The 22,702-nt window shown below is 41.7% G+C and overlaps 5 protein-coding genes and 1 pseudogene across 7 annotated transcripts; 4 read left to right on the top strand and 2 right to left on the bottom strand.

Annotated features, from left to right (window-relative positions):
• Positions 1-3,132: 3,132 nt before the first annotated feature.
• LOC120903709 (alpha/beta hydrolase domain-containing protein 17B-like) lies at positions 3,133-5,690 on the top strand. 3 transcript variants are annotated; one of them, XM_040313307.1, is made up of 6 exons: positions 3,133-3,911; positions 3,974-3,995; positions 4,066-4,441; positions 4,695-5,069; positions 5,147-5,493; positions 5,574-5,690. In XM_040313307.1, the coding sequence occupies exons 3-5, from the start codon at positions 4,164-4,166 to the stop codon at positions 5,361-5,363; spliced, it is 870 nt and encodes a 289-aa protein (XP_040169241.1). In that variant the 5' UTR covers positions 3,133-3,911; positions 3,974-3,995; positions 4,066-4,163; the 3' UTR covers positions 5,364-5,493; positions 5,574-5,690. The 3 variants fall into 3 exon arrangements, with proteins under 3 accessions (XP_040169241.1, XP_040169239.1, XP_040169240.1); XM_040313305.1 differs by having other exon boundaries at positions 3,974-4,441; XM_040313306.1 differs by having other exon boundaries at positions 3,133-3,995.
• LOC120901070 lies at positions 5,496-10,012 on the top strand. The gene is made up of 2 exons (XM_040308776.1): positions 5,496-5,513; positions 5,654-10,012. The coding sequence occupies exons 1-2, from the start codon at positions 5,496-5,498 to the stop codon at positions 7,421-7,423; spliced, it is 1,788 nt and encodes a 595-aa protein (XP_040164710.1). The 3' UTR covers positions 7,424-10,012.
• A 153-nt stretch (positions 10,013-10,165) lies between these two features.
• Positions 10,166-13,166, top strand: LOC120903701 (senecionine N-oxygenase-like). The gene is made up of 2 exons (XM_040313289.1): positions 10,166-10,440; positions 10,529-13,166. Exons 1-2 carry the CDS (start codon positions 10,438-10,440, stop codon positions 11,858-11,860), a joined length of 1,335 nt encoding a protein of 444 aa, XP_040169223.1. The 5' UTR covers positions 10,166-10,437; the 3' UTR covers positions 11,861-13,166.
• Positions 12,003-13,811, bottom strand: LOC120903700 (annotated as a pseudogene).
• A 948-nt stretch (positions 13,812-14,759) lies between these two features.
• On the top strand, positions 14,760-17,042 carry LOC120903703 (senecionine N-oxygenase-like). The gene is made up of 2 exons (XM_040313291.1): positions 14,760-15,983; positions 16,055-17,042. Exons 1-2 carry the CDS (start codon positions 15,434-15,436, stop codon positions 16,756-16,758), a joined length of 1,254 nt encoding a protein of 417 aa, XP_040169225.1. The 5' UTR covers positions 14,760-15,433; the 3' UTR covers positions 16,759-17,042.
• A 568-nt stretch (positions 17,043-17,610) lies between these two features.
• LOC120903702 (senecionine N-oxygenase) lies at positions 17,611-21,288 on the bottom strand. Its single transcript, XM_040313290.1, has 3 exons — positions 21,105-21,288; positions 18,558-19,116; positions 17,611-18,493 (listed from the first exon to the last, which is right to left on the bottom strand). The coding sequence occupies exons 1-3, from the start codon at positions 21,117-21,119 to the stop codon at positions 17,790-17,792; spliced, it is 1,278 nt and encodes a 425-aa protein (XP_040169224.1). The 5' UTR covers positions 21,120-21,288; the 3' UTR covers positions 17,611-17,789.
• Positions 21,289-22,702: the final 1,414 nt, after the last annotated feature.

Raw genomic sequence — 22,702 nt, 5'->3', positions numbered from 1 at the left:
AGCTTAATTAGTTCAAACTTTACGCGATCATTTATATCGATTTTTCTTTTCCGTCGACCCTTGCCGATTTGACCCAAACCCTTCAACAGCTTGCCTTTCCACCATCACTTCGTCCAGACCACAATTTTGACTGGGGCCCCAAAGGTTAGCCGGGGCACGAGTTCTTAGTTTTTGCGTGATAACATAGACACAGGCCAAATTAAAGAGCGCACACATCGACATCGGAATCGATTCTTGAATGAAACCTCCACAGATAAAAAGAGCGTGCTTGGTGTCAGCCAATTTTTCTTGCTAATTTCTCCGGCTACGAACCGTTGTGTTGAGATCGGTTTCGGAGCCTTTTAATGTCGTATGTGCATGTAGTTTGCGTGAGGCATCTCTTGTAACGGATTTCGTTTTATCCAACTCGCGCGTAGCGTTCAATGCATTTGATCCATCGCGTTGGGCCAACGATGATGAAATGATATTGTTTTGAGCTGTGGGCATGTATCGCAGCGTTCTACGCTTCCAACTAAAGTGCACATGTTAAACAAAAATATTGCACATGTTAAAAAGGCAAATGTTTTCTGCCTCTGATAGTAAAATGCTTCTGAAAAATAAAATAAATATGCTTCTGATAGGTCTGGCAGTAATAGTAAATCTGATTGTAAACATAACCCCCGGGGGGAAAATGGGGGTATATTAGGTTGACAACATCAAATGGAAGGGGCCCCTCAATCGACGGGATCATCAACGGGGTCCCAAATGGCCGAGGCAATGGAGATTGTTCTTCGTATTATGACTGTGTATGGCTGTATGTAGATGCAGCTGTAACGGTTTTTGGTCTTGTTGTATTCGCAAAAATTGAAATAGTCGATAAAAACCATATATAAATGAACATGGTCCATAGGTTCCTTGAGTATTTTTATACCCTTCCCCCCTTCCTTCTGGTTGAAACCTTTCCCATTTCCCCTTCTCTTCGGTCCACAAACTTGATGTGTTCCATTAGGGCCAAGAATGAAAATTTTAGTTTTTGCATTAAAAGACATACACAATCCACTGTCCCAGGCCAGGAATGTGAATACCATTTTTCGCGTGAAAACAGCTGTCTGCTTTCGGCACAAAATCGCAAAGCGGTAGCAGGGGCCCCGTATACAAGAACAATACGGTTCATCCCAGCCAAGAGCGCACACAATGACATCGATTTAACCATTTCTCGAGTGAAACCTCAACCCACTGAAGCACCGTTGACCAAACGACCTTCCTAGGCTTTTTAAAGCGACGCGAGCTTGGTGTCAATTTTTCCTGCTAATTTCTGCGGCTACGAGCCGGTGTATTGAAATTTTGTGTAGGGTCCTTTAAATTTGTGTCTGTGTATGATGTGTGCTTGTGGCTGTTGTAACGGGTTTTCTTTGATGTTAAACGCAGCGTTCTGTTCTGTGTTCTGTGCGTTGGATTTTAGCAGCAAGTGTCTCCGCGTTTTTTTGGTGATCTCGTGCACCGACCATCCACACCAAGACACCAAATGCACGGGGCCCCTTATTGACGGGGGCTCCTTACCGACGGGGGCCCTTACCGACGGGGCATCCTTACCGACAGGGGCCCTTACCGACGGGCCCCTTCATCGAAAAGTCCACATAATCGTTGGGGCCCCGTAAACCACATTTGAGTTTGGCTTCAGTATAGCTGTAACGGTTTTTGATCTTGTCTTCACGCAAAAAATTGTATGTAAATAATGATAAGACATCATTTTAATATTAACATGGCCCAGTTCCTTTTTGGACATATGAATACCACCCCTTCCCGATTTCCCCTATTTGTCAGTTGACCACAGAAGTTGAGCAGGACCCCGCGTGAAAATTTAAGGTTTTGCGTTAAAAGCAGGCACGCCACGATCTCAGGCTTGAGATGTGAATACCATTTTTCGCGTGAAAACAGCTGTCTGTTTTCGGCACACATCTGCAAAACAAGTATAGGGGCCCCCAGCCAAGCGCAGGCACGTTTCATCCAAGCCAAATTGAAAAGCGCACACATCGATATCGATGGAATCGTTTCTCGAATGAAACCTCTACCCACTGGAGCACCGTTGCTTGCTTGATATTAGTCAATTTTTCCTGCTAATTTTACCGGCTACGAGCCGGTGTATTAATATTGTGTTTCGGGGCCTTTAAATTTTTTTTGGGTGTGTTGCATGCTTGTGTTGTGTAACAATACATAATAAACAAAATAGGACCAAGCACACTTCCTTGGGGGACTCCCAATGAGTTTTCAAGAGATTCCGATGTTGTGGTTTTAAAACGAGTTCTCTGAGTTCTTCCTTCTAAATAATTTCTAAACCAATTGTTGTGGACAGACCGCTGCCTCATCCTGAGGGCTCACTGTTGACAGCAAGGCTGTCATCCTGTGACGTCCTCAGTGAGGATCGCGGCGCGAGAAGGACCAGTCGTCCTCTCCCCGCATTGCGTGTGTGTGTGCGTTGTTATTTATATACGTGTTAAATGTATTACCATACCAAAGAGTAGAATAAATCACATATTCTGTTTGTGCCGTACAACCATCTACGTCTCATTTGTGCGGACACAACACCAATCAAGTTCTTGTCCCACAATACCGAAGTTTTTTAAGGCATTGATTAACACGTTGTCTGCCACGTCAGCCACTATGGGTTTTTTTCCGATCGGGCCACGTCAGCCACATAGTGGCTGACACATTACACATTGTAAAAGACGTGTTACAAGACAATAGGTGTTCTTTCACAATGCTTTTCTTTCACGGTTATTATTTCTCAAAAAAATGATTCAAATATCAAAATGAGTTTCTATTATGTTTTCATAAATAAATGAGAATGAACAATAATTAAAAGATCTTGGAGTTCATTTATTCATCCTTTACTTTTGATGCACAATCTTAAAACACTCATCACAAAGTTGAGGTTGATCGGGACAGCTTGGAAAGTACGTAAACGATCTTTTCACAGTTTCACGTGCGTTTCATCGGCCCATGCTTTGCCTGTCATTGTTGTAGCATCGTTTGCATGCGCGTACCAAAGCGTTGCAAAGCGTTGGAGTCGGAATGTCACCGACTTTTGCGAGAGGTAAAGAAAGGGAAGGGAAGGGAGGGGAGGGGGGTTCCACGAATGAAATTCCATGGAATAAGCCCAACAACGACATTGTGGAGCGACTGAGACAACAAAGAGAATTGGTGAATTTGATTTAAAAGGGAAAAAATGCAAAAGCAAATGCATTCGTTTCAAAGAGTGATTCCGTGGCCTGACTTGGCAGTTCAGTGGGCATGTATGGTGGCAGACAACGTGTTAACAAAGGTCTCGATATTGTTTCAAATGCTCTTTTCAAATCTAAAAAGACAGCTAATGTTATATGTCTTTTGTTTAAATTGGTTTTCCACTTCTCAAGTACAAGGTTCAGAGCTGTTTCACAGGAATGAGATTCTCTATATCCGTTGTAAGGATATAGAGGATATAATACATTTCCATACATTTTACATATTCGATTTCCTGCTCGATTGATGCCAGAGCGCCGGCTAATGAGGCTTCATTGAAACACTTTGTGTGTACTGTCCCAATCTGTCGGAGTTTAGAAAGGGTTTGTCGGTGGCTGTCATGTGTCAAAGACGACAAGAAAAAAAAATACTTGGATAACAAAAAACAAGAAGTTTTGATTGCTCGTCCGTATCATTTTCGCTTTACATCTGTCGATCGGTGTTTAACTGTGTTGGGTGAAAAAAATAAATAACAAAAACAATTAAAACTTCTTTCGGTGTTCCACATTTGTAAACAGTTGTTCTGACGCGAGACAAACATATCTTAAACTACATCCGTTGTGTGTTTCTTTTCGTATTTAACAAGTGTGATTTGAGAAATAGTTCATGGGTCCATACCCTCTTCAATAATCTCCCCCACCATTAGTGTTGTTGTGAGTGAGAAAATTGGGCGAGACGCAACATTTGAAGAGAGTTAATTATCCTTCTCCACCAGGCCTACGACTAACCATCCAAACGTAATAAACACAAACGCCAAACTGGAACGGGATAGGAAAGCTAAAGTTAACAAAAGTTCCTCTACCTCAGCAAGAGTCGAGCGGGGCAGATCGGCAGTGTTGGAGGCGTCGACGACGACGACGACAGAAGAAGCGGATACAAACGCTACGAGCGTCGACAAAAAAAAGATGAACGGGTTAAGTTTCAGTGAACTTTGTTGTTTGTTTTGCTGCCCTCCGTGTCCAGGACGCATTGCATCGAAGCTGGCCTTCTTACCGCCAGAAGCGAGCTACGATCTGAAACCGGAAGCGGATAATACTAACAGCAAGTTTACCCTGACGCTACATGATAAGGCCGACTGGCAGTATACCGATCGCGAAAAAGAATGCTTCGAAGTGTTTTACGCACGATCTGCTCGCGGGAACAGAATCGCATGTTTATTCGTCAAATGTAGCGCTAACGCACGGTACGTAAAAATATCAATTCCGACATTCGTATGCACGAGATATCTATGGATATGGTTAACGAAATGTGGAATAATAGCTATCATCAAACAAAACATTAATGTTTCATTTCTGTAACATAACATTTCTCTCGATTGAGGATTATACAATTCAATTAAAGAAAGTATCATGACCATGATTGCATCGTCACTGTTTACTTATTCCATACTTGCCATACTTCATTCCTGAGATTGAAACACTTTATCTTTATTTTAGATTTACACTGCTCTTTTCCCACGGCAATGCGGTAGATCTTGGGCAAATGACTACGTTTTTCATCGGATTAGGTCAACGGATTAATTGTAACATTTTTAGCTACGATTATTCCGGCTATGGTCAAAGCTCCGGAAAACCGACGGAGAAGAATCTTTACGCAGATATCGACGCAGCGTGGCACGCTCTACGAACACGGTATGGCATCAGTCCTGAAAATATAATTCTTTACGGACAAAGCATAGGCACGGTTCCCACGGTAGATTTGGCCAGTCGCTATGAGGTTGGTGCGGTCATTTTGCATTCCCCTCTGATGTCAGGTATGCGAGTAGCCTTTCCAGCTACAAAACGTACGTGGTTTTTCGATGCATTTCCCAGGTATGGTTTGCTGTAATGTACCTACAGTAAATGTTCACATATATTAATGAGCTTATTATGCATTTCCTTTCTTCTAGCATTGATAAAGTGCCGAAAGTAACATCACCCGTTCTGGTAATACATGGTACCGAAGATGAGGTGATCGATTTTTCCCACGGTATGACCATTTACGAAAAGTGCCCCCGAGCAGTGGAACCATTATGGGTGGAAGGGGCCGGCCACAATGACGTGGAAATGTACAGCCAATATTTGGAACGGCTAAAACAGTTTGTGTCCGTTGAGCTGGTCAACTGACAAAAGCTGAACAAACGCACCAGCGGCAATAGCAGTGGAAAGCGAACCAAAGGTGATGGTGACGGCCGAAAGGTGGCAGAAAACGATGACGATGATAATGAGGAAGACGAAGAAGAGGATTTAAATACGGGTATGTCGTTGCTCATGATTGTAAGTGGTGTTTTGTTAAATGTTTTATATCGTTATTCGTTCTTCATTGACCCATAACAGATGATGAAATATTGAATGCATCAATTACATTAAGTTCAAACTCTACTAATGATGCATCCGCGATCGAAAAGCTTCTCTAGCATCAGGAGCCTGGCGGGGAGAGCGAATTTAATTTTGCTTCCTCCGCCCCGACAGCCCCTAGCGTTAGTATACCAGTCACTCGTTCCGACGGAGATGGCAGAGATACGGTTGAGGATCAGCTGCCCCAAAAGCCGCCGACGCCGCCTGTTTCTGCTCACGATCAACAAAAGGCAAGCCAACCACAAAATGGTGCTGCGAATGACCATGTTGTAGGAAATACGAAAGCGACCGTGCACATCAATGGTGTGGCGGTGGATCACTTTCATCAGAACTCCGATGTAGATGAGGATCGACGGTCGCTGTGTCAGAATAGTGATGTGCATGGTTTCATTTCGTACTCATCCGACAGCAGCATGATCGAGTTAAATCTAAAGTTCCGCAAGTGTGCTTGCAATGAAAACATTATCAACACCTCCAAAGAAAACCTGCAACAGATGCAACGAACCAGTCCAACTGGAGCGGCAGCACCAATTGATGGCTATGACGTTGTCAATGCTGCCATTGCTGGTACGGAGAGCAGTATGGTCGGGAAGGAACCTAAAAGCAAAAGAATATTAGCATTAAACAAGGATAATTTGAATAGATTAGTGCGCAAACTGAACGACACTACGAATAGCTCATCCTCATCTTGTACAAAGTGTAGATTATCATTAGACGTCAAGAACATTTTAAACGGAATAGGTAATGTAAAGGCAAAACACGCCACAGCAGACGCCGTTGGGAGTGACAGTGTCGGTCGGTCGCCTGGTGGAGAAGATTCTAACTCCCGCCGTGCTGCGCTTCCACTAACCATCGACGATTCAATGCTCGGACTGCGTGCAGACGACTCACTGCTAGGAAGCTCAGCTTCCCCGCTACCCTCGCCACTACCTTCGCCTAATTCGCCGTTACCGATCATCGGTCCGCTTGAGCGACGTCATAGCGAAACGGTCGAACGGCGATCAATTGGCATACAGCACGCATCGAAACAATATCGTAAAAAACCGCCATTATTGCGAACACATGGCCGTAGCATAGCACAAGCAGAGGAAATTATAATCATTTCCGATGAATTCAGACGACAATCGTTGCGCGATCAGCAAACCATACGGGTACAGAAGAGTCCGAAAACAATTTCCAAATCGATGGAAAGCATAGACAAGCGAAATTCTATGTCACTGTCCCTTCGGCCGGTGGCAATCAGAAGCTTTCAACTGCCCAACACTGTACGTGGGATAGATCCGGCCGATGAGATGCTAACGATAGTGGTCAATGCCGCCGAGACAACGGGCGCCAACGATACAAAAACAATCTCAAAATCAGTTGATGATATGGCACTCGGCGGAGGACAGGGAGTAGAAGACTCCGCTCAACCGAAAGCATCTGAACCTGCTGGAGATGACGTCGAGTTAATCTTCATTTCGGATGAGTTTGTCAAACGAAAATCAAAGTCAAGCTCGGATGTTATCATCGTGGAAAATGCTGCTGATCGCAGGAGGGAAAGCAGCAGGCGTAAAAAACCCATCAAAACCTTGTCGGTTGCTGGCGTCGAAGGCAGCAACGCGGAAAAGAAAAGACTTTCCTCCAACACGGCCCGAGCCTCTAGCACTGAAGGACGGATTGTGAAATCCGCAACCATACCGGTAGCCGCGTCTAAAGTGAAAAACGTCCGTCGCAAAACAACTATATCCAACTCGAATAGTTTCCTTACCTATGAGGAGCCTTTCTCTCCAGAGACGCTTGAAAGTAAAGACATTGGTCAACTATTTGCAGATGCATCGGTCGAGTAATCTTAAAGAAACATGAATGATTGTAATAGAGTAGAGCCTGCAAATTTAGTGCAACAAACGAATCCTCGCTAGTTATACTTCTTGAAGTTAGCATGCGTATGTATGTTTGCAGATTACTGGTGAAGGATGTTGTTAAACATGTCTGTGAATCTTCCATTAATTATGTATCCTTTGTTATCGCACAAATTTAAATGGTAGAAAAAAAGCAATTATAATGATTGTTATTTAATTGCGTTTAGCCAATCGAATAGACTATGCTCATTGTTTACAGATTAGTATTACTTACACTTTCCTATAGTTTATCTCAATGCTTCCCGGAATAGAGCCTTTCCATTTGGTGTTCGTTTGTTGCAATGTTGTTTTGAAGCAAGTATAGATTAACTCCCTCAGACAACGTTTCTAAAACGCTTTATTGATTTTACTGCAGTGCAATTTGTGGGTTCGTATATGTTGAGCACATTGTATCATTTATTACTCAGTTCACCCAATCATATTCCAAAGGGACTGATGATATCGACTGATAAATGCATGTAAAAATACTAAGTATAAATCATCCTGTATGAGGAGTAGTAAACAAATCCGATAAAACAAAACATTCGAAAAATATGTAAAAAAAAAGTAACACAGCAATAGGTGGAAAGTTCTCACAACGCCATCATCCATCGTACAATAGTAGTATACAAAAAACAAAACAAAAAAATACCAAACAATAACAATCACACACGCACATACGCAGCCTAAAAAACAACGTATAAATTAAAATGACTGTAGAAATTGGATCTGTGAGCACTTTAAATTAGTCTGACGCTAATATTGTTTTACAAGACCCTTTTTTCAGATTTGATATCAATGTTAAGCACCGATAAAGCCGTCCTTCCATTTTTGAGTTCTATTTGTTGTTTGTTGTGCAGGCATGTTTGTTACTATGTCTGACACACGAATGCAGGTTAAGTTGTGCAACTATCACGGTTAGAACGTACAATTCAAGTTAAAGTGGAGCAATTGAACATTTGTACAAACAAATCGTTTGCAAATCGCTATTAATCCTGATCGCTCAAGCACACGTACACTGCAAGTAGTCAAAAGTTCGAAACATAACGACAAAAGTATAAAGATAACTCATTTCGAATTTGTATTTTTTAAATTTAAGTGCATTATTTAGGTTTTCATAACTTGTGTGTCTCGTGCAATGATATGCAAGTGTTATTTATAACACTGAAGCGTTACGTTTATAAAGCAAACAATTTCTCGGTAAACTGAAGCGGCGATACACACGTTATCTGTAGCATCTTTTCGAGATAACCTATGCGTTTAACAGCTAAAATGAACCCATTTTGCATAGTAACAGACGTATTACGAAATCTTCCATTCTCCCCGAAAAACTTCCACTTCTAGCCAGTTCTACATCGAACCAGAACAAGAATTGGCCAGAAAAGCAACAATGCGTAAATTTGATAAGAATACATACGCAAATGAGGAAACATTTGCAATGAAAGTACTCTACACCATCAAAAACTTCTTAGATATGAATATATAAGCATGTACACTACTGAGATTAAGTGGTTTATCTTCATGCAACGTTTAAACCAATGGCGAGCCAGCCACCAAAGACTCCTAAAGACACAAATAATAAGAAAAAGCTCCCCTGCGTGTCGTTTCTTCTGTAAACTATTCGGCTCTCGTGTGATAAGTGATGTAGATTTTGGATCGTTTGTAAGAATACCTTGATACGATTGTATGTTGTGACTAAATAGCCGTGTTAGCTTGAAACAAACAAGCTAGTGTTTTTTTTTTATTGTGGAGAATTTTTAAATTTTTGATCAGTGTTTTAAAGACTTTATCTTATGAGCGAAACGTACCCCATACATGTATTTCAGGTGTTGTAAAATTCTAATTAGAGAGATGAAGGGTTACAGTTGTTGGAGAACAAATGAAGATAAACAGTGCATAGACTCATCATATTATCCTTATAAAATATATACATTTTCTTGTTCATGGTGTGTTTCAGTTTTACAAATATCCATTAGCTAAAGTTTATGAAAAACAGCTCTAGATGAGTGCGCAACAGAAGCTCAATGTAGTAGGTAAATAAAGTAATTCAATGAGAAAGAATACGACACATGTTAACAGAAAACAAAACGAACATGCTTTCACATCCACCGACAGGACGTTCAATTAATGAATCCAACTTTTGGACTAGCTCTGGTGGGTCTACCTGCCATATGAATCAAAGAGAAGTTAAATCTTGGCGTAAAATGCGCGTAATTAATTCCCAAACATGATGTAGTGAAATTTTGGAAGTGATGTATAAAGCATGTAAAGAAGTTTCACACAATTTCACACAAGGCACAGCAATCCGCATGGTTTAATCCGACGAATGTACAGTTTTCAATCCGAAGCGTGCACTCAATTGATTTTCTTGTAGTGAGAATCGATTGTTTAATAATAAGAACACACTGTTAACAACCTAAGACCAACGCATACAGCATTCGTCCAACATAGAAGGAATAATTATATTCTCTTGAACATGGCAATCTCGCGCACACAATATGGAATCACAGTGAAATCAAATTGTTATAATCAAACCAATGAGTATTGTTTTTTTTTCATTTGCATAGCAGATCAGATCAAATATCCGAACAGAGCGTATGAAAATTGCATCTATATGTTTAAACCAACGTACCACACGTATTAAGTGAGATCAGCATGAATGCATTAAACTTGTCTATTTCATCGGTATATTTTATAAAATATATCTTTTGGCTACATTTGGCCAATGCTATTACTTTGTCCCATAGTGAAAATCTAGAAAAGAGATTGTGTTCCCAAATCAGCTGTTTCGTCGTCTTGCTTGCCGCTGTGTCAAAATGAGCCAGTCTGCGCTCTTCCATATGTTAGTGATAGTGATAACTCTGTCGTAGCAAAGACCTGCACGCAATATACACCCATAATTAACGAGTGTCCGTTTGTTAAAACGAATCTCAAATATAGCTTTTTATTGTATTATTATAAAAATGGTAAGTTCCTACTTGTGGTCAAATTTGTATGCGATAAGATTAATTATTTTCCTTTCTTGTCTATGCTATCTCACTGATACGATGTCAGACAGGGCAGCCGAAACGCTACTGTGTGATAGGAGCTGGAAGTTCTGGTATATGTTCGGCTAAAACGATTCTGGATGCTGGTGGCAACGTAACGATATATGAACGAACGGATCAAATCGGTGGCACCTGGGTGTACACAGATGAAGTGGGCAACGATCGCTATGGTTTACCAGTACATACCAGTATGTACGAAGGGCTGAAGACAAACCTTCCGAAAGAAATTATGGGCTTTCCAGGCTATGAGATGCCGGCACAGCCCGCCTCATACGTGCCCTGGCACGAGGTGCTACAATTCATTCGAGATTATTCCGCGCATTACGATGTTACCAGAAGGATCGCGTTTGAACATTTGGTCGAAGAGGTGAGACCTGCTTCGGATGGAACCGACGGATGGAGTGTCACCGTGCGACAGCTGACTAGTGGATTGAGAACAACTGAAAGGTTTGATTTCGTGCTGGTATGCAATGGACACTACCATACACCTGCCATTCCGACGTACCCCGGGGGTGAATGTTTCCTTGGCAAGCAACTACACAGTCATGACTATCGCAAATCAGACATTTTCAGAGATCAGCTCGTACTTGTGATCGGTGCTGGGCCAAGTGGAACAGATCTAACGCTTGAAGCAGCGAAGATGGCAAAAACCGTATACTTTAGCCACCACGTACCGGAAAAACTGAAGCAACTAACTTTTCCTCCCAACGTGCTACAAGTACCGGATGTGCTACGGATCTTGCCAGAGTGTGTGGAATTCGTGGATGGATCTCAACATCCCGTATCGGTCATCTTCTACTGTACAGGCTACCGATACAGCTTTCCCTTCCTGCATCCTGACTGTGGCGTGCAGGTGGACGATAATTGGGTGCGACCGCTCTACAAACACGTTTTAAACATAAATCATCCCACGATGGCTTTCATTGGCTTACCTTTTTACGTCTGTGCCACGCTCATGTTCGAGCTGCAAGCAAGATTCTGTGTTACGTTTTACGGTGGCCGTCTGCCTATGCCGGACAGGGCCGAAATGATGTCCGACCATGATCGTGAAATGAACGGCCGATGGGTCAAAGGGTTGAAAAAACGACAAGCACACATGATGGGAGCAGAATATCAAGGGGAGTATTATCAATCCTTAGCGCACCGAGCGCAAATCGAACCCATTCCGAAGGTCATGACGGATATGCACATTGATAGTGGAAGGCGAAAGAAAGAAGATTTACAAAACTATCGAAATGATGTGTACCGCATAGTGGATGAAGATACGTTTGTCAAGTATGATATTTCGGAAGTTGTATGTGCATCAAACGAGTTAACTGTAGAGAGCCACAGTAGCTAACCGAAACCCAGCGGCGCAACCATGGCGCAACCATCCGCGGTTCATATAATTTGCGCGGATGGTTGCGGATGGTGAGGTGTGTAGTAATGCACACACATATATACATATAGAGGTAAGAAATTATGAAACGATTTACGCACAATTCAATTGTAGATGCATTTATATTTTTGGATGTTTCCAATAAAACGTATACTTTTTGATAATATCTAGTAAAGCATTCGTAGTACATCAAGAACCATTTTCGCAATATTGACTCATACATGTTTAATTGTGCGTTGCTCAACGGGATAGTTTATCGAAAATCAATTTCTAAATTTGGAATACATCGACTGAATTTTGAATGCTCTGCAAGAACAGTACGACGGTCATCGCTCTGACCCATTAAATCTCGATCATCGTTGCGATTTTAGCTCATCGTCGGTGTGGGTGGTATTTGAACCTTAATAAAATGTTCATCGTCAACGATACGATACTCAAAATTACGAAAATTAACATCCTCCTTTTTACTGTTGATGCAATCGGCGTGCATTTTCGCGAGCACGGGCTTGAGTGTTTCTATCTCGGCAATTCGCGCAATATCGTCATAGTACCGTTGCTGTAAATCTCCAGCTAACATGTGAGATAGCTTCCCACTTAAACCACGCTCCTTTCGTTCCTGCTGATCTTTCTGCCACCACTCTAGCATTTGTTGCTTGCCCGGCAACTGTTTTTGACCGGTAAAGAATTTCAGGCAAAATCTTGCTTGCAGATCCATCATAAGCATAAGACAGGCGTTGAAAGGCAGCCCGTAAAGGCCATAGTCGGTTGGTTGATGTTGATGCAGTGATAATACAAGGGACTGATGGTGTTGTCTTCTAAAGACACGCCACAGTCCACGGAGAGAAACGGTGTCGAGTAGCGATAACCCGTGCAGTAGATAATGGTGTCGAATTCTTCCCGTGTGCCATCCACAAATTCTGCACCAGTTTGCGTTAGGCGCAACACTTCCGGCTTCTGTACCACTCGATCGCCGGTATGAACGGGATCATTACACCGATGACTCAGCACAACCTTATCGGCATGTAGAGCAATGGCCGGTGCTATATCCATTCCACTGTGTCCTCCACCTACAACAAGCACACGCTGATCACGATAGTTTTCTTCACGGCGATAATCTTTGCTGTGCAGCTGCTGGCCTCGGAATATGTTCCGTCCCGGGAAAGATGGAATTATTCGTGAACTGTAATGACCATTGCATACCAGTACGAAATCGAACTGATGCATGGCATATCGATTGGCGGCAACATCTTTCACCAGTACCTGCAATGTGAGTAAAATTTAATATAGCTCCATCAACGCGATCGCCTTTTGGCATATCATACTCACGTCCCAGCGATCGGTACTGAAATTTCGGGTCACTCGAACAACCTCGCGTTCAAATTGAATCACCTTCTTCAATTGAAACTTGTCGACGTACCCTTCTAGTTGCTTTATCACATCGCTAATCGTCACGAATGTAGGCGCTTGTTCGTCGATGGGATAGTCCGGATATCCCATGCCCTGTTTGACGAGGTTTGTGCGAAGGTTCGCGTACATGCATGTAATATCCAAGCCATTTGAATCTTTTCCAGTGTCATCAGTGTAAGCCCACAAGCCTCCAATTTGCTTAGATTGTTCAAACACTGTCACAGTAGCATGGCTATCGAGTGCTAGCGCCTGTTTGGCGGTGCATAGACCGGAAGGTCCAGCTCCGATAATACAATAGGTAGCAGCAGCAGGTGCCTAAAATTGTTGTACGATTTCAATGTCAGTGTTCAATGTTAGTAATTTTTCTTTGTGATTATTGCGAATAAAATGCCTTACCATTGGAAGCGGGGAACGATTCAACGAGCGTGCGTAACGGACCGTATCTGAGATGATACTGGCATACAGTTTCATGGCATGATAAGAGAACCCTATTCGATGCACGGGGCAGAATAGGTGTAATACGTGGGATTTCCATTGTATTTAAGGAACAGTACATAAAAAATATTGTTTTTTAACAATCTTATCACTTCTACTTGGCGTAAAGCGAACATGCCGGTCTATGCAGATTCTTGAGACATTATTCAGTACCACGCAGCTGGATAGTCAGTTCTCGCTACGGGGGGGGTGGGAGGACGGTCCGTATGAGGCTTGAACCAATGACGAGCATGCTATCAAGTGGGACCGCCCGTGTGATAATCTTATCACTTACCAAATGCAATTAAACAAATATGTTTGGAGGCATCATACAAAAAAAGAATAACTTTTAGGCATGTGGACGACAAATCACAGCGCATGCCAATTATTAACGCATTTTGGGATTATCTATAAATTACGACACGCAAAAATGTTCCACTGCGTACTGTAACAAAATGTAGTGCTGGAACAATCCACCTTATATTATATAAGAAACGGGTTTGTTTAAACAATGCTACAATAATTATGTGAAAAGTAGAGTTTTGAATGTAATATACGGTGGGACGCCGTTTATCCGGGTACCTTTTATCCGGCTGTCGGTATAGCCGTGTTGTTAAGAAATGACAGTTCAATACAGAGAGGCGTGCTGAGGAGAATATTAAAAAATGAACCATTATCATAGTTTTTTTTTCTTCTTTGCATCGTAAAAGTGTTTCAAATTTTATGGATGACTACCGCTGGGGACTGGCCCTAACGGCTAATCAGTTGAGTTGTTTCGCTGGTCTAGCGGTAAACAGGCTTGATCTGATACGATCAGACGACAATAAGTTACGAACATAATCAGCAGCAAACAGTATCTTCTTCTTCTTCTTCTTTTAGCACAACAACCGTTGTCTGCCAAGGCCTGCCTGTACCACTTGTAGGTTTGGCTTTCAGTGACTTATTGATTTCCCCTCATAGCAGGATAGTTAGTCCTACGGCGGCATGGGCCATTCGCGGCTTGGTCGCATGACGGGCATGTTGTTAACTCGTACGAGTTGACGATTGTACAACGAGACCGGCTTAAACAGTATAACCACATTAACTATAGCACATATCGTGTGAATGCTGTTCCTGTTATAATTGCAATTATAAAAAATATCTTAGTTCAAATTAATTCATTTATTACGGAAGGAAAAGATACCCTTGCATTTGGTACAGGATTTTTTGCTGTAGCAGTAACAGGAACAAAATGTGTTCTTTATATGTGTTTACCAGAGCAAAAAAAAAGTATAATTATTCTAATGCGGTCATTAGCCTATTGGCCTTACCCTTTGCACGACACCCCACCCGTGATGTTATGCTTTGGCCGACTTAGTGAGAGACAACAGCTAGCTTGGCGGTATCAACGGACGACGCCGTCTCCCGGTATTATCTGATCGTGTTGAAGCTGACGCCTGCATCCACCGATGATGTATTGCATACGACCGTGAGAGAACGCTTGTCCGTGGGCAGTAGGGCGCGATTGAATGATGCGTTATAAATGTGTTGAACAAGCTGAACGCAGTCCCAGTCATCTGTAGCGTTGTCGTGTTGCGTGCGTTAAGTGATAGAATTCTGGGTGTACGTTTGAATTTAGTGTCGCCGTCCATAACCAGTAAGAAACAAGTGAACATGAGCTACTGCATCATAGGCGCCGGCATGGCAGGATTGGCTGCCGCACGACGTGTGCTCGAGATCGGAGCACAGGTTACAATTTTTGAGCGAATGGATCAGCTTGGTGGAACATGGATCTACACCGATGAAGTTGGTGTCGATCGTTACGGGCTTCCTGTGCATACCAGTATGTACCGTGGATTGCGTACGAACTTGCCCAAGGAGGTAATGGGATATCCGGACTTCCCAATACCGGCACAACGCGATTCGTACATTGTTTCGGATGATATTTTGTCATTTTTACGCCTGTACGCCGATCGGTATCATATCAAAGACTGTATCAAGTTCGAGCATCATGTCGTGCAAGTCCATCCCACGGACGGTGAACGCTGGATTGTTGAAGTAGAGAATCTAGCAGATCATCAAAAGGAGCAGCATGTTTTTGATTACCTGTTTATCTGTAACGGTCATTATCACACTCCGAACGTACCGACAGTGAACGGAAGCGAAATATTCCAGGGACAGCAACTGCACAGCCACGATTATCGTTGTACTGAACATTACAAAGGTAAAACAGTTTCCATCTAATGCTCCTTCTTTGTGCGCATTCTAAATACAGCGTTTTCTATCACGTTATAGACAAAGCGGTGCTCGTTATAGGCGCAGGTCCTTCCGGTATGGATATAGCACTAGAACTGGCAAAAACAGCGCGCCGTGTAACGATCAGTCACCACATGGAGCGACTGACCTTCCCTTTCCCTTCCAACTTGTCCCAACAGTCAGACGTTTCCATGCTTACGGAAACCGGAGCAAAGTTCACGAACGGAAGTGAGGAGTCATTCGACGTAGTTCTATACTGCACAGGTTTCCGATATAACTTTCCCTTCCTTGGTGCGGATTGTGGAATCGAAGTGCAAGATAACCACGTACAGCCGCTGTACAAACATTGCATCAACATTAACCACCCGACGATGGCGTTCATCGGACTACCGTTCTACGTGTGTGCGGCACAAATGATGGATCTTCAGGTTCGATTTTGTCTGGCATACTTGACGGGTAGACAGCATCTACCACCAGCGCACGAGATGCTGGAAGATGCGGCGCAAGAATTTGAGGATCGTTTACAGCGCGGATATAAGAAAAGACACGCACACATGATGGGACCGGAGCAGGGCCGGTATTATGACGATCTTGCAAAGACGGCCCAAATTGAAACCATTCCCCTGGTAATGACCAAACTGCACAACGAAAGCAGTCAACGGTTTGTGGACGATTTAATACACTTCCGCAAGGACGTATTTAGAATCGTAGATGACGAATATTTCGAATATGTAAAGGAATAATTGGTCAACAGGTCGATGCATTTTATCTTGTGTCAAGCAGGAACAGCCTAACATATAAAATGATAGATATTTTTCTATAACGCAGAGTAAATCGCAAACCGTTTGCTTTTAATTCATTAACGTTCATTTGCGCATGTGAAGCCGGAAGTTTACTCACAGTCACGCTCTTTGGTTTCCATTTCTGCCCGTTACGTTAAAATCAATAACAAAAGACAGAAACACTTTTGTTTACGTAAATGTTCGACAAGCGTTTATATAAAAAAAATAAACAAACAAACATTTTCTCCGCCTTGCTTTATCACGAGCAAAAACTGATTAAAAACAAATTCACGCAGGGAAGAAGAGTCAGCAAACAAAGCAAAATTATTAACGTCAAATAATATATAAATACGAATATGAAATATCCATTAATATAAACGTAAATATAAATATAAATATAAATATGATATGTAAATTAACGTCAAAATGAATAACAAAAGGCAAATAAACTTTTGTGTTTACGTAAATTCTCTTCTAGTGTTTGTATGAAAATTAAAAAATAATAAAACATTTTCTCCGCCTTGCTTTATCACGAGCGAAACCTGATTAAAATCAAATTGACGCAGGGAAGTAGAGTGAGCAAACATAGCAGTAAACAATGCATTCACGTGAAACTAACCGCGTTCGTTGAAAGTGGTAGAATTTTCTAGATTTTACATCTGCCTATGATTTGTTTTGATTAAACGCTACAAAGGAAATAATAAATTTTCGATAAGCTTCTAGAAGTTTAATTTAAGTTAGTTGTCTCTATATCTAGCTCTATTATATTACATTTGCCAAGTTTGTGTTTCGGAACGGTAGAGTAAACAACTGTTGATTTTAGAGCTAAAATAATGCTATATTTGGTTCGTGTTTTTCTATTACGTCCCTCTCCACCTAAGATGTACTGATTGTTTGCTGGTATCTTATTCTATAATAAATCACATTATCTCTAACATTGTGTTTTCATCAATAGGTCGCCCTAGTTTACCTTTTTTTACCCACCAACCGCTCTAGTTAACCTTCACAAACGTTTCATCGTCTACTAACCGAAATTTATCGTTTCGGAAATTCACCAAATCTTCCGAGTAACGCATCGCACTGATCTTATGGAGCTTCTTGATCACTGGCTTGATCGGGTCGATTTCAGCAGTCTGCGCTAGATCATCGTAGTAACGATCCTCTACCGGGCCCATCATATGTGCTTGCCGTTTCTTCAAACCGCGCTTCCAACGTTCTTCCATCTCAGCAGCCGTATCGGCACTCATCTCCTCCTGGGTGGGTAGAGTTTTGGCACCGCTGAAAAATTTAAGACAAAACCGTGCCTGCAAGTCCATCATCTGCGCCGCGCACACGTAGAATGGAAGTCCAATGAATGCCATCGTAGGGTAGCGGATGTTAATGCAGTGCTTGTACAGCGGCTGCACGTAGTTTTCCTCAACCGTGATGCCACAATCGACGCTTAAGAATGGGAAGGTGTACTTGTAACCGGTGCTGTAGCAGATGACACTAAAGTCTTCACTGGTACCGTCAGCGTATTCAACGCCGGTTTCGGTAAGCCTTGTTACGTCCGGCTTCAATGTCACATTGCTCGGAAACACCGTTTGGGGCTTATCCTTCAAATGGTGGCTCAAAGTAACACGGATCGCTTTCTTAGAGATCTCGTATGCCATATCCATTCCTGACGGGCCCGCTCCGATAACGAGAACTGTTTCACCTGTAATATATAGAAAGATGAATTTTGAATGAACTATTTTGAGCCTTTGTACACGTTTCTATACCTTCAAATGGTTCGTTGCTGCGATAATCGTGACTGTGCATCTGTTTGCCCCGGAATACGCTCATACCGGGATACTTTGGTAAATTAGGCGTATGGTAGTGTCCATTACACACGAGCACGTAATCGAACGTTAGCGTCAGCAGCTGATCGTTCGGACAGTCGCGTACAATCACTTCCCATCCTTTCTCATCAATCGTCGGCTTCACCCGCACTACGTAGTGGCTGAAGCGAATGTGCTCCAAAATTCCATACGATTCGGCAAATTGCTGAAAGAAGGTTAACATATCCTCCGCCGGGATGTAAGAACTTTCTTGTTCCGGTATGGGAAAGTCCGGATAGCCCATGATCTCCTTCGGCAGATTAGTTTTCAATCCTTTGTACATACTCGAGTGCACGTCGATACCGTATTCGTTTTTGCCCGTTGCCTCATTAAACACCCAGGTTCCGCCGAGCTGTTTGCCCATCTCAAACACGGTAACAATTCCACCTGCTTGCAATGCATGCCGCGCAGCACAAAGCCCAGCGGTGCCCGCTCCGATAACGCAAAAGGTCCGTTTGGTCTGGGTAAGATGAAATAACAAAAAAAAGATAATGTAATTAAATTTAACTGAAAACAGGTTGATAGGTTTCTTGGTTACTGATAACCTGTGTTTCGAAAGTAGATTAAACCAGTTTTAATGTCGCTAACAAATTATCAAACAATAAGAGGAAGAAATGGGAAAGGATAGAGGCGTTTCCCCCTGATTCAAGAAGTCCATGTAATTGCGGTGTTTGCTGTGTGTTGTATTTGAACGACATCTGTGGATGCTTGACCTACAAGTTTTGTTCCGTATTCTTCGCTTTTCAAGGTCCAGTGCACGATCAATGCGCAGGTCAGAGTGCTTCAGCTATTAGCCTACATGACGTGTGCTCTCATTGTGCGGTGGGTGCCCGTGCGGATGCGTGCAGCTCACTTCCTTAATCATTCGCTTAGTAGCACATAACACTGAAGCTGATAAGTGAAAGCCATGCGATGGATTCCTCACTGGATGCGAAGATTCGAGCAACAGGGGCCTGTACTGCACAAAGTACAGTAACGTGCTAGCGTAGAATCGTCATGAATGGATAGTAACAGTACCATCGCTCATGCTCCAGTAAAGGGCAATGTTCACCAAAAAAATATTAACCGATCCTTCATTAAACACTGCGTCTTAGGTTATCGGTTCCGGACTAACAATCCAGCGGCACGAGCATTGCCTCTGTTGCTATGTTTCAGGTAGCATAACCGGATTTGCTGATAAGCAGCTGTTAGTGCTGTGGAAATCGGTACCCCATCTTTCCGAAACCTCATTCAGGCAAGACTTGAATGGTTCGACCACACGCAAGGCAGAATCATCGGGGATGTGTAAAGAAATGCATGTGCAACGCTAAACAAAAAAAAAAAAACGAAATTTATCGAACAGACACAACAGTTGCGATAACAACGCCTTTCGTTATCTATTACAAAGGAAATCCTAAACTTGATCCTTAGCTAATGAATTTTGTACTGAAAAGGGAATTCAAACGCTTAAGTCGTTCCACCGCGAAGGCTCTCGAAAACTGAAGAATAGATAACAAATGTGTCATCGTACTGTGTTTCTGTGCAAAACTGTCTTCTTACAGGATGGCTGACGCCAATTGTATTAACGAAACGGATTTGTTAACTAGACGATATCATGATACCATGTCAAATATAAGTTTACATAATTGGGAACGTACGTCAGTCGCTAAGACACGTCGCACATAGCGTGAAACGTACAAAAATATTACCATACTATATTAAAATAATTTAATAAAAAAAACCTAGCAGTAAAAACCGTAATACAATTTTAAATAAAATAAATGAAAGACTTTTACCTACTCACTCGACAACTGTTATCAATTACGTGTAATCGTAAAAGCAGTGTTATGTTAAGTATGCCCTATTTACAGAGTAAACTATCAATAGACATAGTTTTTTGATAATACAGTAGTTTTGAACGCTCCCAAAACGACATTCAAACATAAGCATTGCTATTGAGTACCAAAAGCCAACTTATGATAAATCATGCAAACTAAAATGCATTCATTGGTTGAATTTTAACTATAAAGTTTAACGGTCGTGTAAATGAAATTCAACAATAGTCCAGACCAGGGAAATAAACTGAAACAAATCATCACTCTCGCTTCTTGTCCTTTAGATTTCTAGCTGTTTATATCCACTACCGCCAAATACCGCTTGATAACAGTTCATGAAACACGTGCAGTAAAGTAATGCAGAACACTATCGCAGATCAAGTAATTTGACGATGTGAATTGTTAAACACGAAGGTACGTTCCACTCCTCATACTATACTAATCAAAGTTTGCCACATCCTCTAACCGTCGAATGATGAAATCCGACTTTCAATCGATTATGTAGCCGATGACGAAATTGATTGCACTCCTTTTAACGATCGAGGTCAGACCGAAGAGATGTTTTCATCTCCCACCTCTACCATTATTAATACTGAGTAGTCCATATGCCACATCACACCATTCACCAACTCACCTTTTCCATCACCATAGTTATAACAATCTATGAAAATTCGCTTAATTATCACAATATGTGTCGCAAATAACAACTGTTTCACACCAAGACTTCAACTGTGAAGTGCACTTTTGAGCGCTGCGATCGAAAAATAGCAGATCGTTCTTTACCGTTCCACCACCGCTGCTATACTGCCGTCCTTACACAGAGCCTTATTTATATTATGCTCCCGGTCGTGTCGATTTTCCATCCATATCTGTGAGGCTTCCGATCTGATCTATTGTAGTAGTATTTTTTACGCTCACAATTTACCTCGCGTGTTCATGGGTTTGACGCCGGTAGTAAAGCTCGTAGAAGAATGTCGTTCATGCACATACACACAACCCCACCCCCCTCCTCGCCTGCACACTCATACACACAACTGAGTAGATGGATGCATTCTAAATGATTGATATGTTTGAGACAATTGCACCGATCGTTGATTTGTCATCTTTCTAAGGGGCTTTCCAAATAGGGTAAATTATTCTCAAAACGAAGAATCTTTTAGCTGAGCACGTCATTCAAAATTTCCAGCTGCGATGTAACTGTTTAATCACTAATGGTTTTTTTATTTATTTATTTGGTACACTTATAGTTGGTCGCAGTGTCGCAGTACCGCAGGGGACATGATCATACGTTGTAAATCATGAATAGCGCATCGTGATACGAATGCACTATATTAAGATGATTTTTTTTATGTGCGTAACATTTTATTCAGAAAGTACTTTAATTAACTGTATAAAAATAAAATGTTTTTTTCATTGTTTGTGCTCTGATTCGTTTTCCAATGAAATCAACACATCAAAGTTGATTTCATTGGAAAAAGAATCAGAGCACAATAGATGGAAGTTCAACTATTCCAACTATTCCATCGGCTTTATCCTACGGCAATCTTTGGATCCTTCATCCTAAAAAACATAAAAAAAGAATTTTACTACACTATAATAAAAGGGGTTTTTTTTAATTTGAAAGGTACGGTCGCAATAAGGCAAAGCCGTGCTTCCTGAAAAAGAAAATATAATTATTAAAACATAGAGTATTTTCGCATACTCTTCAAATGAAACAATGAATCATCATAGCTGTATAAAAAAATAAATATTATATGATTGTGTATTAATTAGAAAATTACGCGTTAGCTTCCTCGATCGTGTTCTAGAGGATTTTGTTTTACTTTGTTTGTATAAGTTGCTTTGTTTGAACGAAGCAAATGTGGTTAGCAATGACTTTGTTTGTACAACCGTCGCCAACAAATATTTACGATTGTTTTGATAGTGTCGATTTGATTTCGTTTTTATTGTACCTGTGAATAGTTTTTAATTATTATTATTATCGATGATTTTCCTGCGTGATATCCCTGAACCATTTGTTTTGGGGATAGTTGGCGATGATTGGTGCATAAGGATAGGTAAATAGGGGAGGAAAATTGATTGTTAACATCCAAGTTTAAATTGAAATACAGGATGTACGACGCGTAGATAGAAGAACCAACTTGGGAATCGAAGCATAGACGCGATAAGATGTTTAGTGATTTGATATAACGTCATTGTACATTCAGATGATCAGCGTCTTGATAGGTGTAC

Source organism: Anopheles arabiensis, chromosome 3 (genome assembly GCF_016920715.1).
Source record: "Anopheles arabiensis isolate DONGOLA chromosome 3, AaraD3, whole genome shotgun sequence".
Classification (NCBI taxonomy): Eukaryota; Metazoa; Arthropoda; class Insecta; order Diptera; family Culicidae; genus Anopheles; species Anopheles arabiensis.
This window is presented reverse-complemented; position numbering and strand designations above follow the sequence as displayed.